Source organism: Corella eumyota, chromosome 6, assembly GCF_963082875.1.
Source record: "Corella eumyota chromosome 6, kaCorEumy4.1, whole genome shotgun sequence".
Taxonomy (NCBI): Eukaryota; Metazoa; Chordata; class Ascidiacea; order Phlebobranchia; family Corellidae; genus Corella; species Corella eumyota.
Window position 1 is genome coordinate 6,799,955 of NC_137495.1, and position 19,548 is coordinate 6,819,502.

Here is a 19,548-nt window from a genome sequence, read left to right on the forward strand (position 1 = left end):
CACAAAAGCAATATTATTCATAACATTTTTTATTAATAATTTTGTTAAAGGGGCAATGAACTGCGTTAAATTTTGTAAAACCTGAATACGTTTTTGTTAAATAAATTTGGGTTAGTCATCATTTAATTACTACAAGTTTAGGTAATTTTTTATTAATTTAAATATAAAATAAACAAATTTTTGAATTTTAACTAATGTCTTTAACTTTTATAACTTAACTTCATTTTTTAATCACCACCAATATAACTTTAAAATAATTCTTTTGTATTAAGGTAATGTTATTATTACGCAGTGTTGTTAATTGTGTTGTTTATATTTTGGGAACCCCATCATTCATTCTCCAGCTTAGCCGCATTCATCAACGTTAGCCAAAGCTTAACCCTTAACAAAAACATTGCCGGTCGAGCGTGGCTTGTGACCGCGTCTGTTTTGATGTGGTGCCACGGCCAGCCCACAGCATGGCACTCGAAAAGTTTTGTTTATCCCTTTGACATGGGAACTGACAATATCGTGAAAGTAGTTTTCGAAATGTTTACGTTCGATCGTTACTCTAAAAAGCGTCAAATGTCAACAAATTTTTTGTTAATGTCCCACAGATTCGGCCGACAAGCTCCGCCTACCTAAGGTGTCAATCAAATGACGTCACTAATTTAAAGTAAGGCCAAGGCGGTCCATTACCGTTAATGCGATGTCTCCACGTGGTATCTCAACAAAAGGTGCAATAAACAAAAACAAACTTAACCAATGGCACGATGTGTACAAACACAATATTAAACAAAAGACGCCTGTCAAGAGGTAAACACGATTTAGGATTAATAGTTAGGGCGTTAACGACCGCCTCTGACCTTAGGTGTTTATGTTATGAAATACAACGCCCAAAATCTTGACGTTCTCACTAAATACGTTTGTATAATACCATTTAATGGAGTGATTATTTTATATATGTACTCGCCTGGTTTAACAGCTTTATTCTACAAACAAGTAGATTAAAAATAATGTGTCTGAATTGCAAAGTCGACCTTTTCACATCAAGGCGAAATTAAGCTAAAACAAAAGGTTATAAACCCTAAACCTTTAAGATTGTGTGCAAAATCGCACGATAAACCTTATTCCGTTTTCAAACCACGTCACGGTGACGTAGACACCGTCTATCAATTTGACGGATGAAAAGTTTGTGACGTCACTGGTGCATTTTGTCGATTAAATAATGTCATATAGAGACACGCTTGGAATACTGAACACTTTGTTAGTTTTGCACCGTAACCGGATTACTGGGCACCTTAAAAGGCGCTGTTCACCCTTAAGCAGCAAAAGGCTTAGCTGTCGTCACACTTCGCAGGCTAAGCGAGAAAACCTTGCAGTTTCTATCGTTAAAAGCTAACAACACAAAGAAAACTTTGCAGATATAGGTCACCTGGCCTTAAAATTAGCATTTTGAACCTTATGAAATGTGCCATGCCGAAAGTATCGATTTCAGTCTATTGTTTAGGAACAATGCACTTACCTAGATTGCATTTTTTTTGCCTCGATTGTTTGTGTTTTTCATAAAGACAATATATACCTTTGTTCACATATCTCTTGATCAAAACAACCTTGTGGATATTATATAAATGTACATAACCTAAATTAAGCACTTAACATTACTTTGACAATGCTTATACTACAAACTAACTAGCTTTTAATTGTCTAGCAAAAGAGTTTTGCTTAAATTCCACCAAAAGTTTTTGCTTCCTTAAAGCAAGAACGCTTTTTTAGTTGGGTTAAGGCTTAGGTTAAATTAATTTTTTTGCTATTGCCTTTAGATTTTATAAAAGTTTTGCTAAATAGCGTTGCTGAATGGTCTGATAAGTGTTTTTAAAATTTTAACAAGCCTTTGATTTTTTTTTTTAAATTGTTTTTTTTTATTTTTTAAACAAAATATAATATATAAATAATAAATAAAGGCAAAAAAATCACACAAAAAATTAAGAAAAAAAACACAATAAATAATAAAAATAATAATAATAGGCACGATTTGGGCATCAATTTATTTAATTTTAGAGTATAAAAAAAGAAGTCGAGGCAGTGGGAAACCACCAGGGCTATTTAGGGGTCATTTTTAGCCCCGTAGAGTTGAAGAAATAACCCTTGCCCCCGGCAAGAGTAATGCTAAGTAGGGGGCTTGCATTCATAGTACGAGTGAAAGAATAACATTTTTAATTTAGCTGCGCATAACAATTGTAAGTTCCTAAAAGTTTTACAAAATAAGAAAATTTGAGACGTATAAAAAAGCCCAAGTACATAAAGACAATAATAATTAAATAGAAAACACAGTGTAATTGAACGGCAAACGTTTTTTCGCCGGCTTCAGAGTTTTGGGTAACCTCAGCCCCCGCCTAACTTGTGCAAACTAATTCACAGTAGAAGTCCAACAGACCACAGCTGCTACAACCCTTGTTCAACAGATTTCTACTCTCGCTGACACAATTTGCTCTGTCGCAAATCAGTTACGAGTCCAAATTAGCAACGCCTCAAGTTGCAATTGTGTAGATTTTGAGGCTTCTTCATTGGGTTGCACATCGACTTGGCGAGAAGTCGGCCTGTGCGCGTCTTGCAGACGACGATTCTGTTTTTAACGCCAACGCCACAAGATTTTGAGCAGGAGCCCCATTGGCCGACAACCCAGATGGGTCTGTCGTCCCTGTAGTGTGTTACACGGTTTACGATAGCAGGAGCGTTTGAGCTTTTTCTGAAGGTGGGTGGGATTGTTGGGCATTCTGAAACAATACAAGGCAAGCGGTGGAGAGGTTTAGAAGCTTGGTCGCATCTACAAAAAGAAATAAATGACATTTAAAATTGTGTTCCAGCCAAATCGTAACAGTAAACTTTTTTATTTATAAGTTGTTTGAAAGTTTAACTAAATATTATCGGATCGCAGAGGTGAACATGTAATTTGTTGTGATCAAAATATAGCCGTATGACGTGATGTGAACGACACCATTGTCCGTGGGCCCTGTTTACGCCTTTGAAAGTACACCTTACATGCGTCACTCTCTAATTTTCGGTGTAATTAACCGCTCGCTTTTATTACGTAGCCGATAAAAACATTAACATGTCGGAAAAACCGCTAAGTATTTTGAAGTGGCCGGTCGTGATAATGAGTACTCTGGCCAGGCGTAATTGGCCATTTCTCATGCATTAACAAATAAGACTTCGGTTAAAGCTGATTATAATTAATTTAAGGAGGGCCACAGGTCTGAGAAACTGAGATAAAACGCTTGATATCAAGTTGTTTTGCCACCCTTTTCTCGTATTCGCCGACAAGTGGATTAAACTTGTTTGTATCGCTCGTTCTGCTAAGCTGTGAAGTTTTGACCATGCGGTTAATCAGCTATAATAAAAGTGGACGGCCCATATGCCTAGCCTACTAATCTAGGCCGATTAAAACATCAGCACTTGAGAGAAACAATATGTCAGATGTGTCATGAGCTAATCTTTGTAGCGAACAACATCGAGAAAAACATAAACATCGGAGTGTCGAATTATCTTGCGAAGTAATGTTTCACTAAATTTAGCCCTGCCCCTTTCGATTGTTTAGTGTAGATCAAAGAGCGCGTGATCTTATACAAAATTCATAATTTACGGCTATTGTCCGGCACGTATCAATATAGGGCAAGTAAATATGGCTAAGTCTTAATAAATATACTCATGCCAATGCAGTATAAGATATGATTAATGTATTTTCAATTAAGCTGTTTTAAAATCCTTTGAATTATTGGCTAACGCCCCTTAAACTATCGTATTAAGGTAATAGAATGGGATTACTGTTTCTCGTTACTACTGGTGGCCGTGTTGTGTATTCTCAGATGACATGTAACTACACGATTGGCTACAAGCCAAAAAATATCAAGTGGCAAGTTTTGCTTGTACGCAACTTTCGTTCGCATAAAGAAAACTGAGCACTTGCGGTTATGTCGCCGTGTACCTACAAGCAGGTAAGTTGATCTCGAAAACAAGCAGCGCGACCCGTTGGTTCTGACAGGCTCAATGTAGTTCGCACGCCTTGTTCGATAACTTAGGCTGAAAACGAAATTAGCCGTGATCCAAAGCAGCTTATTTTCAAGCGTATGCAATTTCATTGGGTTCGGTTCAAGGAGGTGCGAAACGCTAACGCAGTTCGGTGGTGAGTAATTACAACCTAATAACGCAAAGGTGTCCTGGTGATAGGGCAGGGCGATTAAGCCAAAGCCAAAATTGTGCCATACGACCAAGGACTTCCTACGCATATGGCAATCACGCGATCTATTAAACGAACTACCCGGCAATTAGTCATGTAGCTTGGTCTTTATGGTTGTAAAATTATTAAGTTTTCTCAGAAGTAAGTATATGCTGCATCATTATCGCATAATACGTCAATTAAGTGGCTAATACCTATCTCCGATACGATGTAGTTTTTAAAAATGTAAACAGCATCTTAGTTTGAACTTACCCATTTGCGTGTCGTTTTCCGTTCTTGCAAGTCACTGGTCGCTTTTTCATTCCGGGACCGCACTTTTTATTGTTGTACACCTTGCATTTGCGCCATCTTCCCACGACCCAACGGTCCTCTCTCGCGTGGGATTTTCTGGGCTCGGCTAACATTCGATTGACCACCAAAGTGCTGCGGTCAGGCATCGTTCTCGTGATCTAAATACAATGAAGAGAAAGTATTAGATTTCGTCTTTACCTTAAGCACATATACACCGCAAACTTTATATAATTATCCACATTAAAGCACTTGATACTTTCTCATATCGATTTCGTATTTACCTTGCCCTTTCTGGAGTGTGACTTCGGTTTCTTTTGGATAAAATAATGATATCTGATGTTAGGTGAAAGGATTTTCGAACCTGAGAGTCCGAGGCTGAGAACTTGTAGTGTTATCTTTTGTTTTAGTGGCATGGCGGCTTCGATGGTTTCGACTGAAACGCCGACTCCGCTGTATTGTATAACAGTGCCTGAAACAAACACAAGTATCCAAATTAAAATCTTATCTCTTAAGCTATAGTAGTCACTTATAATCCTTAGTATGTATACAGGCATTTAAATATATTTAAAATGTGACACTTACCGTTGATTTCCATATCTTTCTTGATTGTGGAAAGAGTCAGAGCACCATTGAGGATGTAGTGTCCCTGTGCGTCCTGAAGAGCGAGGTAGTTGCCGTCGTGAATCTTCCTGTTTACTCCTTTTTGTGTAACCTTTATTGAAGCTGCGCCAACTGGGAAGACGACGACGTCATTGTAGCCATATGTTCGCTTGTTGTATTTTCCTAAGATAAAAAACAAATCGATTAAAAACAATTTTAAATATAAGTATAGCTACGTTATAACATATTGTATTGGGTATAGCATTGGGCGTGTTTTTGATGTAACGATATCTATTTCCTGTTGTTCTAGATTGGTTTTGCCGTTACCATTCAAAATCCGGGCCATATGTATTGAGATATGTTACGAACAATCTGTATGGCTGTTCTGGTGGGGTTACGCAACTTGGTTTTATTACAAACTATTTGAATCCGGGCGGCGGAAATAATTGTTTTAAAACATCCGAAACAACTTTAAAATTGGAGAGAGATAATGCGGCTGTAGCGTCAGTTTCCAAAAACGTAAAGTTACCGAATCTTTTTATAAAAAAAACGAATCACGTCTAAAAATAGACGGTCAGGTGCAAAACAGAGTTATTTTGAAAAGGTCCTGGCGACTATATTGCTTTAGGAAACCTTACACCGCCACACCGTATAATTTAGGGTCTTCTTTTCAGCGATTAGACCCAGGATTTTAGGGATTTTAACCAGCCAAGCATAATAAGGTATAACCCTATCAAGTTTGCTCGTTAAAGGCAGGGTTGGGTTTAAAGGGGTATTAGTGGGCGCCTTGCTTTCATGCGAGGATACTGTGTTGTTTTCGTGCACAAATTAACCCCGATTTCCGCTTATGTAAGGCTTTGCCTTTGGTGTTGTTAGCAGGAATTTCATATAAATTGCTTTGTTTTTCGGGATTAAAATTTCGGGAGAAACTCTCACACTTTCAACAACAAAATATCTGATAATAAGCCTTACTTAGCACATATCTAAACACCCGGTATTTGGTTTCTGTTTTCGAATAATTAAAAATGTTAAAAAACACAGTTTAAATTCCTAACTAAGTAAAACCTACTCGGTACTCGAAAAATCAGCAGCAGAAAGTTTTACCGAAAATTCGAGTAAGTGCTGCTGGTTCGCATATCTTATCTAAACACTTCTTACAAAGCCCTAAAAATCGCATTGCTGCAATGCATAGGCTTTTTCAAAAGGTCGCTTTTGTACGCATTGCTACCCGATAGCAGAATTTTCGCTTGCTAGTTTGAGTTACTGCGTGTAATGAGCCTTCCAATCGCCTTATATAGGGCTTGGCACATAAACGCTCGCGTCAGAGCTGCTTTCACTCGGTTATGTTAGACACCATAGTCGTGAGAATCAACTTAGTCACACTCAATTGTTGTACTAACCTTTGACGCGTCTGCATCGCGAGTTGTCGCCTTTGCAGATCCCGCATTTGTTGTATTTAGCTTTGGAACCTAGAATTCCGTCGCACCCGGCTTGCTGGCATTGCCCGTGCACACAAACGTCAGTAGTATCCGGGCCGCATCTGGAAAACAATGAAAGTTTAATTAACATGACTGGTCCTAAATTATAAACTGCAATAACGAGTAAACAAAAGGGTGCTTACCTAGTTCCGTCTATCACTCGATCAGCAAAGGTAATGTATGCTCCAGTTTGTACTGATTGACAAATGAGCTTGCATCGGTCTCGAACGTGAACGTCAGCATATTTTGGCATCCAGGTCGAGGCCTCGCTAACCCCGAGAAGTGGAAACCTCTGCCCGTCATAAACCGCACACTGTTCGCTTCTGAAGTCTCTTGCCTCTTGTCCGTTAACACGTGGGCAAGCCTGGGAGTTGCAGCTTTCGAAGTGTTGTCGAGAACCGATGCAGAATTTACCTCCGTGTCTAGGCGCCGGGCTATTACACTGACGGCTTGATTCTCTGATGCCACCGCCACATGACCTAGAACAATGGAAACAGTCGTGTTGAAAACAAATAAACTCCCTTTGTTTACCGGGTATACGTTATCGAGTAGTCATAATAGAAAGATTAGATTATAGCTACTGTAGCTAAGCACGATTGCAACCATGAATCACATGTTTTTGTTTTTTTGGCACATCAAACGGACAGTAAACTTCCCGACAAAAAGTGATAGTTACCTTGAACAGGACCCGTAAGCGCTCCATGGTCCCCATCGTCCGTGCACTGGTGTTTTCTGTGGCATTTTGGGAATGCATTTGCCTTGAATACAGTGCATGCTTGAGGCACAAGGCGAGCCATCAGCTCTTGGAAAACTCCTAGTGTGACATTGGTTGGATCGACTGTAAAATTAAAAACAAAAAAATTAGTGATATTGTTATAGCCTTTTGTATTAAGCAAAGGTGCTATGTTATAGGACTAAGGTTGCTATGTAAAAGGTTTAGATCCTAACTTACGTTCCACTCGGCAACTTGCACCACAACTTTCCACACTCCTTCATGTAAGGACATTCCACGGCACCCTTGCCGAACGACATCTCGCATTGTGCATTGACGTCATACATTACGCCGGGAAGGTCACGTGGATAAACCTAAACAAAATAAATCGATGGTAAACTAGTCGGATTGGAATTTTGGACTGCTTTTTTACAGGTAATAATTAACCGGTTTTATGATTTCTGACGTACGGTTCGCGTGTCCGTGAAGCTATAAATTTGCTAATAAAATAAGCCGATTGTAAAATTTTCGATTAAGAACCGAATGATACTGGAGTTAGGTCACGCACTTCATTTTATAGGTCGTTGTATAATAATTCGTTGTTCGTCAATGCTTATAATGTTGGTGGTACACGACTAATCTGACCTTATTTATATCTCGATCTATTCGCGAAAAATACTCTTTCCGCTTGTCGGAGTATCAAAATAAACAGAATCTGCGGCTTACGGGACTGCAATGTCCCGAGGTCTCGTATCAATCTCAAATCTTGACACGGCAATCGCGCGCTACGCTTTCTAAGCGAGGGCTTAACAATGCAACCCTTTGTGTCGCGGTAGCTTCGGAATTGCGCATTAAAGACAGGGCGATAAAACAAAAAGGTGCTATGTTGTGTTAAGCTTTGCTCTGCATCGTAATCAAACTATGCGGTCTCAAAACAACTGGAGCCTATAATCAGATCGCTTACCGCGACGAGATATTGCATGATGTAATTGTTTAAGATCGACATTTCGCTTGTGACTTGGTGTTGTGACAACGTTATCATGTAAACTATAGCAATGATTACTCCCTGGCTTCCAAGAATCGATCAGTCAATAGACGGCCATCCTATCCTTATCGTTGAACCATTCGCGTTAATGCTACTTAAGACTAGATTAATGTACCTCCCTATCAACTTGTGCTGCAGCGACTATCAAAATATTGTATATCACAAAGAAGCGGCAATCTTACCTTAGGCTGTTGCGGTCTGTCTCTTAAACATTCTCCCCTTCCGTCTTGCAAGAAGTCGATGACAGCCTGCTTTGAGCACAAACTCCATGGCTGCTCGCTGTCAACGCGATCCATTGTAGAGCTCATAACATGGGAGTCTGGGTCCACGTTGCCGAAGTTTAATCGACAAAGACGGTCACTGTCGTGAAACATATTTAAAACATGGCCAACCTGAAATAGAAGGTTTGTTAAACCAACATGGCCTTGTATGTAAGCAAAGCTATCCAAGGATAAACCAATATGTGTGTATGAGTATGTTATTTACCTCGTGGGCTACTGTATAGGAAGAAGACAAACCATCGTTTTCTATGATGGCACAGCTATGTCTTGAAGAGCACATCGTTCCGACCTCGGCCATGCCTGCAAAAAAGACTCGGTTTAATTGCAAAGTCAACAAGACGATCGGCAAAGTCCTAAAATCAAGCTTAGGAAGTGACTCACCGCTGCAACCTAAACATTAAACCTGGGCCGCGCGTAATTTATATAAATAAAGCAATTTCTAATTGGACCTGATTTAAACAAACTTCGGCTTAGCGGCCCACTTGAAAGCAGGTCTACAGTCAAGTCGGAACTAAACAATGCCCGGACTTGTATGCCTAGAAATAAAAAGCGGAGCCCGCTTGGTTGTTTGGTTAGGCCTCGACTGGCTTACGCTCAATTTGCGGCAAATTTGCGAGCTGCATGAGCGCGTCTGTAAGCCCTTAGAGCGGCCCCTTCAAATGCTCGTAATTATTTCATCAAATAACAACTTTTCCCATTATTTGACCGAAATCGGCTTGATATTTGTTTGGAAAATAAAAATAACGAAATCCGCTATTTTTAGATTTTTGTTGATAAACTCTGCCCCGCCGCCGAATCGGATATTTATTTCAAAAACCCAAGCCGTGCAGTTACAGTTATCCCCGTGCAGCAAAAAAGGCTTCTGAGTGATCCCGTAATAATAAAGTTAATTTACTGCGGATCCGGTAACCTAAACCACACGCTACAATTACCGGGTTTTAATAACATTTCTTGCCGGTAAACGCCAGCGCACAGCGGCCAGCGTGACATAATGCCTTAAAAAAGCAACTGATGCCACTTTTGGCAAGCCTATTATTTGGCGCTGAAAAAAACTATTTCCGCTACGCAGGCGTTTGTAACTAGCAATTTTTAAAAGGTAAACTGCTGTATAATCGGGCCTAAGTGACAGTTAGGTGTGTGGGTGTCATTGCTATGAATACTCTTCCGTAAACTGGTTAAGAACACTAAACCGCAAATCATCGTGCATTCCATATTACGTAATGCTAAAAATAGCTGCACAAGGTCGATAGTTTACTACGACAGCTATCAAATGATACAAATTAAATTGTGACAGGGTTATCATATAAGGCAAGTTCTATCTTACGATCTTGTTTATACATTGCAATCGCCCTTTTTGTGATATCGGGCCTTTAAACTTAGGTCGTTGCGGCAATCATATTACCTTACATGTTCGGACCCGATTCTTAAGCAGATAAACAAATCGTGTAACGCATCACGGAAAATAATATTTTAATTTGGTTTTCGTAGAGGCGAAATGTGCTCTTACGTAACGCGCCCGTTTTAGAGCCGATTTAATTGAAGGCGCTTTAAGTAAAGTTTAGTCGCAACTGTATAACCGTTCGAGCACTCTTTGTGTCTACTCGAATGCCGTAATGACCTGGATCAAACGATTCAATTTCGAGTGTCGGCCCTCGATCAATTCCGTTTTTATTGTTTCAAAATCGGATGGATTGACCTTGTGTATATAGTTTCCGTCTGTTGTGGTGATATTGCCCCAAAACTGACGCATACAATTAAAGTAAAGTTTAGAAGCAAGGGTGCTCACTTTAAACGCTTTCTTAATTAAAGGGTAACTGTTTCCGATTTTGAACCAAAATAGGACAACCAAGAGCCTAATAGCGAGCTATAAACGCTTACGCAACGAAGCCATCAAAGACACTTTGCGTTGAAAAGGCTGCCCACCTGGTTTCGTAATGTCTTTAATTCGTACGACTCTTGTTTTGAAACGCCCTAACAAGAAAATCGTTTGGCGGAAATTAAAATTATCGACGATGAGCGCTCGACAATGGCGGCATCAAAGCGTTAGTGACCTTTGTGTAAACGAACAACACAATAAAACGACAACAGGGGCCAAATTATCGCCAGCTGGTTTTTTACGTCGCTTTGCGTCCGCGATTTGATTATAGAGGATCCCATACAAAACAAGCTGTTTTTTACCCAACCTACGTTAGCAGGATCAATATACGACCTGGCATATTGTAGCGGCCCTAAATAGGGTCGGTTAAGCAGACGGATACGTATGACTCATCGGTATTTTAACTGTAGAATCTTAGAAGGCCTAACTGCATAATGGGACCATTGTTTGCGGCGACCAGTTAATTTATTACTTAACTTTGAGGCATGTACTCGATTCTTGCCTACGCGTGACATTATATAATCCCTAAATGAATATTCAAAACAGCGATTGGACATAAGATACAGTTACTGTAATCGAAATAACAGTGTGTAAAGTCAGCGTCGCGAAATGCAATAAAAACAAATATGTCGCCAACTTGATAACATAGCGACTCTTAATAATCGCACGATTAACTCTCTTGAGATTAAGGTGTTGATCTGCTAGCGACATTGCGCCGTCGATCCCTTTCAACAAGCTTTAAGTCAATCACGAGTAAAGGTCAAGCAAGCTCTGTGCATGGAATTTTTCCCAAGCAGCAAATAGTTTACATCAAAGCGCAACGTTAAACCGTGCATGTAATCATAGCAAACAAAAGCTCCGACTCGAACAGATAGTAACCAATAGCTTAGGCCTGCATGATGTGTAAGTTACACTAAGCTTTTACACTCTTCTTTGATCACAAGCCCGTGAAAACGAAATTCAATTTTTAACCCCTACAAGAACGTGAGCCCCTCAGCACCGACGTTTAGGCTAAGTCGCCTAGGTTAATGATGCCCTGAGTTTTGCTTAGGGTTTTCTTACACGAGTGCATGTTTCAAGATTACAATTGGGGCATGCAAGCTCTTGAATTCGAGTTACACCCTAGCCTACAAGATCCCAGAACTGATTAGCATTTTAACTTACCTAAGGTATCGCAGGAATCTCCACAGAGGTCTCGCTTGGTCAGAAGTATGGCAAGATCAAAATGTTCCGGGTCGGAATCGTCCGGGGTGTTCAATGTTTTCTGCCATAAGCAGAACTCGCGAAGAGTGTGTTGGGCGTTGGACGAGATGGTGGGTCCATCGGACTCGTTCTCGATGATCAAAATCTAAAAATAGAATTACTCGCGTTATCAACAATAATTAAACATTGCACAAAACAAACACAGCATTGTTTAAACATTACCAACCTTTACAACGCTGAGAGAGATGGCGCTGCCCAAACTGGGATGAGAAAAGACTCGATTAGCAACCATCATGATGCTAAGAATGTAATGCTCAAGATCGTCGCCGTGTTCTCGGGCCATGGAAGCATCTGCGACGACCATGGTTTCGATGTAGTGTTGGTGGGACGAAAAGTCTCGCTTCGCGCGCGATTTTACGATTTCTTGCTCACTTTGCATCTCGAATTCGATGACGTTTTGTTCGGCGTTGGATGTGGATGTGGCTCGCTTTGACCTGGATGCCTTATCTGCAACCTAAAAAGAGATAAAAGCGTTTAAATACTTTGTAGGGATTTTCATATAAAAGCAGGCTTTTATAAATAAATATACTTACAGCTCTTGCCATCTGCTCGAGTGGACTTTGGATGAAAGTCTGTTCGTACTTTCTCATGTGTCTTCGGTCTTTTACTCCACAGGATGAACCGTGAGAGTGGGAGCTCTTGCCTGCAACGCTTCTTCTTTGAATCCTGTGTTCTTTGTTGACAGAGTCAGATCTTGCGTCGACGGGCGAGATGAAGTAGTGCTCTTCTTCGGTGTAAATAGATCCTGTAAGGGCGCCGCAGATGCTGAGCGCTACTTGAGAGTTGGGTTTCCCGATCACATGACCTTTGTAAAAACATTGACGCAAGGAAGATTGTTGTGTCGACTCCATGTTATCAATAGTTTTGTTGTTCCAAGTAAAAGTTGTTGTAAACGAAGGAGCAATGAGGTGTTCATCCGGGGTCAGCCTTACCATTAAGTCCTCCCCGAACGCTGGGATCTTGTAGACGGGACTGGAAAACTCAGCCTCGTCCTGCGAGGCGCCCTCCACTGATCTTCTTCTTCTAAAGTGTCCGGATACAACGTTGCTCTTAAGATCCTCCGTCATCCTCAAAGGAGTCACGACGTCGATTTCCATAATACTTCTTCCTTCTCTTTTCAAAAGAGCATCTTCTTTGTTCATTTTAACGTCAACTCGAAGAGGTTTTAAGGGGCACACGGTTCCAATAAATAAAAATATAATAGCGTAGGAAAACATATTTTTTGTTAAATAAATGAAGTAGAAATTAAATAAGAAAAGTTTCTTGCAGAGAGTTAGTTTCTTGACATAAATATCGTCTTGCAGTTTGCTTAATATAACATCAACAATTGTTCAGCTTGTGATTTTAGACAAATACCCTATTATGTCGCTTTATCTGCAAAACAAATAAATCATGTTATCCTTCTATTCACAACAAAACTCTTAACTAAGTATATTAATTGCTTTCAATTTGAACTTAAAAAAACGTGCCGACCTTATAGCCTTTTAAGTATAACAACACAACTCAATTACAGCGGAGCTACTTTAAACTTCAGCCAAATATCCAATTTTCACGCCTAGCTATCGCAGCAAGCTATTTTAAGAAACCTCCAATATAAACACGCGGGCAACGCTTTCCGCTCTCTGAATAACCAAACTGCGGTTTAACCTTGGATGAAGCGTTGTCAGCACGAGCTTAGCTGGCAAATCTGTAGATAATTCGTTGTTCGCGAGCCTGCGAGTCTGGCAAATCTGCCTTGAATGCTTCCCGTTTCGGCAATACACTTCGCCGCTACGCCGCTAATTCGGCGAATCGCGGGGATAATTCGTAAAAACCGTTTCAAATCGTGTCATTCGAGCTGGCCCGCCCTGTACTTAACAACTAATAAATTGATAATTGCCGCCTTTGTCGGTCCCTTCGAAACTAACGAGCGAGCGATAATGGCCGGACAAACAGCTTGCTCGAAAACACTTACGATTAGTTTTGCGCGGCGCACAACTTTCGAAAACGTTTGAAAACAAATCGGTTTTTGTCGCGTCTTCGGCGGGGCGGAGTAATCGAACCAAAGACATTACCAACTTTCAATTAAAACTCACTTAAAAAATCAAACTGTGACACGGGCGTCGACGCCTTATTTCCAATTCCCTATTTTTAGGGGCGTATCAATTTCAAAGCCACCCGCCGATCGACCGAAGTTGTTATATAAAAGCAGTTGTCTTGTGGGTCCCTCTTTTGTTTTCCGACAAATCGGAGACGATTTGTTTTCAGGCCAACTCTGTCTGTTGTTTGCGGTCCCGATATTCACTTTCAAGCCAAGCGCTGTTTGTGTTTAATCCGGCTCTGATTTAAGCGTTGCGGGTGCCGGGCTGCTTAGACCGCCTTTTTACTGTATCATTAGCCTGCAAACAAAACCTACACGGGCCACCAGTGAAGTCGACGGACGCTAAGCGATGTGGAAAGTATCAACAGGCCATTGTAGCCACCTCTGCGAATCACAACAACTTTATTTTGACTTCCGAACTCGGATTTCAAAAATTAATAGCCTGTCACTTGACACTAGTACTTTCTCAATGGCGCGAACACCTGTAAAGTATGCTGGCGCGGTCCTAAGCGATTAGTAATTAGTTGAAATTGCTTTCGCAAACAATGGCTCAGACCATGTCGCCTATGCTGGCTTGGAACACAATCCCTGTTTAAAACAATAGGCTCGCATAATTGTCTGGTTATATCTAAACGCTGCATTGTCTGGCCGGGGCTCGCAACTTGAGACCCTTACATGAGTAATACATGAAACTCGAAGCTACGAGTCCTGAGAATAGATTGTCAATTAGTCAAAAACAATTTCCAAACCCTACCAAGCGCTGGCAACAATAGCCGCCCGTACGCACTTCCGAATCCCTTTAATAGTTTGTCAAATTTTGATTAACTTCTATACTAAGAGATGTTGACTGTGCTGCCCATTGTTCAGGAATAAAGGCTTCGCGCAAATGTCGGCCGCCTTTAACGAGCAATAATGAACATTACGTAGTCCGTAAAAAAGTGAGAGAAAAAAGGAGCGCAAGGTGGGAGAGCGCTGCGGTATCTGCCAAGAAATCGAATGTTTGTACTAAAGCGGAAGAAGCGAGCTCAAAATCCGCTGTAAGTTAGCTTGGGCCTACTTGCTTGTTTGTTTGCCATATAAACAAAGCGAGATACAGGCCAATCTGTACGACGATCGCCGCCAGGCATTCGCTCGGCAAGAACGTACGAACTGCTCAAAACGACAAAATTTACCGCCAATGATTCCTATTTGATCACGTGAACAGCGTTGAAAAGTATATCCGAATTCGTTGAACACAAATTTAATAACTCCCAACGATAACAGAAATGTAAGTACGTCGTTACCGAAATGTTAGAGCCGGCTTCGCCAGGTTTATGGTCTAAACTTAGAGGTGACGTAACCCCGGGTGTGTTTAGGCTTTTTTGCCGGCTCGACCGCGAAAATCGCGAAAAAAAGAGAATTTTTATCGTTTGCTTAATCTCGAAAGCTTTCCGCTGCTGAATGCCAACGCCGCTAAGACCTTGTGTATAAACATACCAACTTAAAAGCCGCGCAAAATGTGCCCAGCCTGCAAATTTTGTCGCTACGCGGCTTCAATAATTCTAAAATTTAAAAATATTTTTTTCGATTTAAAATTTAACAATATATTTTCATTTCGCGTCAGGGCAAATTAAACGCAAGTCGAAAGCCATTAATGGAGACGATGTTCTGTCCTTAAAGCCACAATTCCCAGCGGTCCCGGCCTTGCCCTTAATTTAATCGAACTTGACTCTTGATGTCTATCTTAATTCGAATTTTAGAGCGTACGCTAACCCCAACCATAGCTTGCTAAGAAAAGCATAACCTTATATTTGCACGCGCGACCTCGACTTCTAACTGTTGTAATATTGATATATTTAATATTAAATTCATTGCCTCAACTAAGGTCAATGCGCTTTTAACAGCGAAACGAATTCGCGAAAAGCAAATATTGGCTTTCAGTCTGAGCGACTGCACTGACTTGAAAACTTCAAATTTAGAACAGTCCCCCCTTGAAGTTTTTAAAATATCGCGACATGCACAACCACGTAATTATGAAAGAACAATCGTGCCCATTGTTTCAAGGGCGCATCTTTAAAACTTCTCAAATCGGGCGTAACGGCAATAGGCTTAGCACCCCACCATACAAGCCATTTTCAAAGCTACCTTTTCATACTAACTTTTAACTCAAACCTAAACGAATACTAAAGCGTTGTAATTTCTATTTGTCTTCAGGACCTGCAAGTTGTATGTATATGCTTTGTTGAAATATCACTATCAAAATTACAGTATTTCAATAGTTGCTTCGTATCCTAATAAAGCCGAAGCTCTGCTGCTTGGGTTTGAAGCCAATTATGTTGTCCTCGCTTATATGTAGTCGGCCAAAGCAAACACACCGAAAGCCCTTTTTCTCTACAAGCGTCGCCGCTGCTTTTTTCATCCAGCTAAAGCAGCTTACCGACACTTGAGGAGCTAAAATGCCGTACTAGGCCTAAAAACTAGCTTTCTGTAGTATCTGAACTAACTTTCAAGCAAAAAACATTTGGCTCGAGAAAAATGACCTATAATAAATTTTTAATAAATTAATAATAGAAATTTACGTAAGGCTGGTGAACTATAAATTATCAAAATATATACTTGCCCCTCCTTAAAAAATACGTAAACGTTTCGACTTTTTTAATTGTATATATGCGTATTTACTTTTGGGCGCGTAAAAACGCCGTATTGTATCATAACAACGACTCGAAATAAATCGAATACACACCTACGCTAAATAAAAAATAAAAATATAAATCTTGGCCTGGCAAAAATTTCTGACAAGATAATGGAAATGACATTTAGTCTGTAGCATTGGTATACCGCGTCGCACTTTAAGGTTCAACGACAAACAAGAGCTATTGTTGATTAAACGTTATAACGTCGCTATAACGAACGCCATTTTTACCCTTTTGTTAAAACGCCTTAAATTAATAACCTGTGATTGGCGCTAATTGATTTATTAATAGAGCAAAAGTTGTACTTTTATTAATTATGTAAATTACCGTGTGATATTAGACTGTTAAAATTTAATATAACAAAGTTACTAGCCTTAACAAAACCATAATTTTAAAGTACTTCAAAAGAGCTGTACGGTTCGTCTATCCTCGATTACATTTAAAATAATCAATGTCATATTTATTTATGTTGCGCTGCCTATGCTAAGAAAATAAACGTTGAAAACGTACGAAACCCTAGTCATAATTAATTGAATAAAGCCATTGAAGTTTATTTATAATTTTCCTGTGAAGTGTGAATGTAATTTTGCTACGTAAACAGTTTGTTTTATACAGAGTCGTAACCATATAAATATATATATTTTCTAGACATTGTATATTAAAGTCATTGTTTTATTAACAAACTATTATAGTGTGTTGTAAAACTGCCTTTTAAGTTTACGTGTAATTTTTCGACGAAACCGATTCACTAAACGTAGAGTCTTGGCCTTATTCATAAAAGCCTGAGCACTACGAATATCACGTGTTTATTTTTGTATATAAACAATGCCTTAATAATTTATTAAACATGCAAAGTCATAACCCTATATTAATACATGCTAGGGCATTGTATACAAAATACCCCGTGATGTGTCAAACTTGGTGATATTCTGTTTATATTTATAGCAACTTTTATTAAGTAATTGTAATTATGAGAAAGATGCTGGCGTCTTCTATTCAAAACAAATCAGTAATTTGTATAAAAATTATGAATCATTTTATATTATTCGAATTCGTTTGCTGAACTTTCCGAAAATTTCAAACCCGTGTATTTTTAAGGTACAATTATGCAGTGGAAAATAATTATAGTGACGTCAGATCGGATGAGACGCGTTTAAGGCCTAATCCCTGCACTTAAAAACTCATTTATCAAAATCACACGATTCGTGTACAAAAACAAGCATTTGCGAGTGATGTAATCTAGCATCCGACTAAAACTAGATTTTATCGGGCTTATGAGCAACAAGGTCAATGCTCTGGGATTGGAATACAGTTGTTTGCCAAACAATAACTGGATTTCTCGAGCTGTCGGCCGCATTCGGAGATCGTTTATTTCCGACTTATGCAGCTTAATAACATGGGGCGTGTGTGGCCTGGTAGATTTATATGTTGTGTCAATATAAAATATGACACAAGCCAGCTTTGCAGGCATAATGTTATATGCTATAAAAGTAAAACCTTTAAATTTTTTAACCGATTTTTGGAAGTAGGTTTTAGGCAAGCGGGTTTAATAATATTGGGTTTGGTGAGCATGCCATAACATGCTTAAAATCTTTATGTAAACATTAATACTTTTGGCATGTTTTAAATCATTAAATTGATTTTGTCATTTTTTCCCGTCGCATTGTTGTAATATTAATTGTATATTGTATTTATTATTTACCTTTATCAATGTGCAAAAAAAAAAAAAAATATATATATATATATATATATATGACTGATGTAGCAAACAGTTATTCAACCTTGAGTCGATTAGTCTTAATCGTACTTGAGAATAATTGAAATACATATTGTCCCGCTTGTTTACATTAAAAGTAAAAGGCCTTTGTGCAATGTTATAGCATCCGTTTTGGCCGCGGTCCGCAGCGTGCTTAAATTAAACCCGCTGCTTTAAAATTACTCCAGGCTAATTAAATTAAGCAAAAACAATAAGAAACTACTGCAAGAAGTCATAAAGTGATGGGGTAAGGGCCAATACTACTGACAGGTTAAAGTCAAACAAGTTTATTAATTTTGTAAATTTCTATTTTGGTTATAAATTTGTTTTCTTTAGACAAGGTCAGGAAAGGAATTTGTTGGAACTGTTTTTGAATATAGAAATGGTAGTATATGACTTTGTGCTTTTTAATTAAGTTTTATTTAAACTAAAGACTTTAAACATTTACACTGACCCTAAATTTTGTTCATATTATGTGCTTTATTCAATATAGTTTTTACATAGAAAACATTATCATTATCCCCCCAAAAAAATCAAAAAATATTTGAAAAGAAAATGAAGTTTTTACAAAAAAAACGTTATCGTTATCCCAATTGAAAATACAAAAAACAATTTCGAAAAAAAATTACATGACTCCTGAAATAACAAAAAATAAACCGCCTAAAAACAACATAATTTTACTTAAATCTAATATAAAAAAATTGCCTAAAGGCAGTCGGTTTTACGACTTTTCAATTTATGTTTTTATTTCAATACATTTGGCCTCTTTTTACGTACATCAAAGCGCTTTTACAACTTCCTTGAGATATACGTCTTTGCAAATTGCACCGTTGTTAAATTAGACCTTGTATTTGTATAGCGTTGTTTTTATTTAATTTCTCACGAAAACGTTGGTATAAATTGTATCGAAACGGCCACGTGATCGAATTAACAAAGCTTTTTTTACCTTTTAGCAAGTCAATAAAACGATTCACTTTTCTTTTAATTCATTTGTTAGTTAAAGATTGATAGCAATAAAATAAAAAATGTTATGAGAAAATTTACTCAAAGTTGTGCAAGTTTTATCAATTGATTAAATTAATTGATATGTTATAACAAAAACGCTTTTGATAAAATTTCGAGATTATTAAATCACTAACTGCACAAAACAAAGATAAAGATATGGGTCATGTTTTAAAACTATAACTTAAATCCAGGAGAAATAGTTCGAAAAAATTCAAAATTGCTTAATTTTTAATAAATTTTCACAATCACACCGTATGTAAAGAGAATTAAAAT

The 19,548-nt window shown here is 38.7% G+C and overlaps 1 protein-coding gene across 1 annotated transcript; it reads right to left on the reverse strand.

The window, feature by feature from the left end:
- Nucleotides 1-1,947: 1,947 nt before the first annotated feature.
- Nucleotides 1,948-13,857, reverse strand: LOC145754806 (A disintegrin and metalloproteinase with thrombospondin motifs 4-like). Its single transcript, XM_082570931.1, has 14 exons — nucleotides 13,838-13,857; nucleotides 12,296-13,136; nucleotides 11,929-12,216; nucleotides 11,664-11,847; nucleotides 8,829-8,923; nucleotides 8,525-8,734; nucleotides 7,538-7,671; nucleotides 7,262-7,423; nucleotides 6,729-7,064; nucleotides 6,508-6,647; nucleotides 5,090-5,290; nucleotides 4,789-4,976; nucleotides 4,469-4,665; nucleotides 1,948-2,806 (listed from the first exon to the last, which is right to left on the reverse strand). Exons 2-14 carry the CDS (start codon nucleotides 12,977-12,979, stop codon nucleotides 2,500-2,502), a joined length of 3,126 nt encoding a protein of 1,041 aa, XP_082427057.1. The 5' UTR covers nucleotides 12,980-13,136; nucleotides 13,838-13,857; the 3' UTR covers nucleotides 1,948-2,499.
- Nucleotides 13,858-19,548: the final 5,691 nt, after the last annotated feature.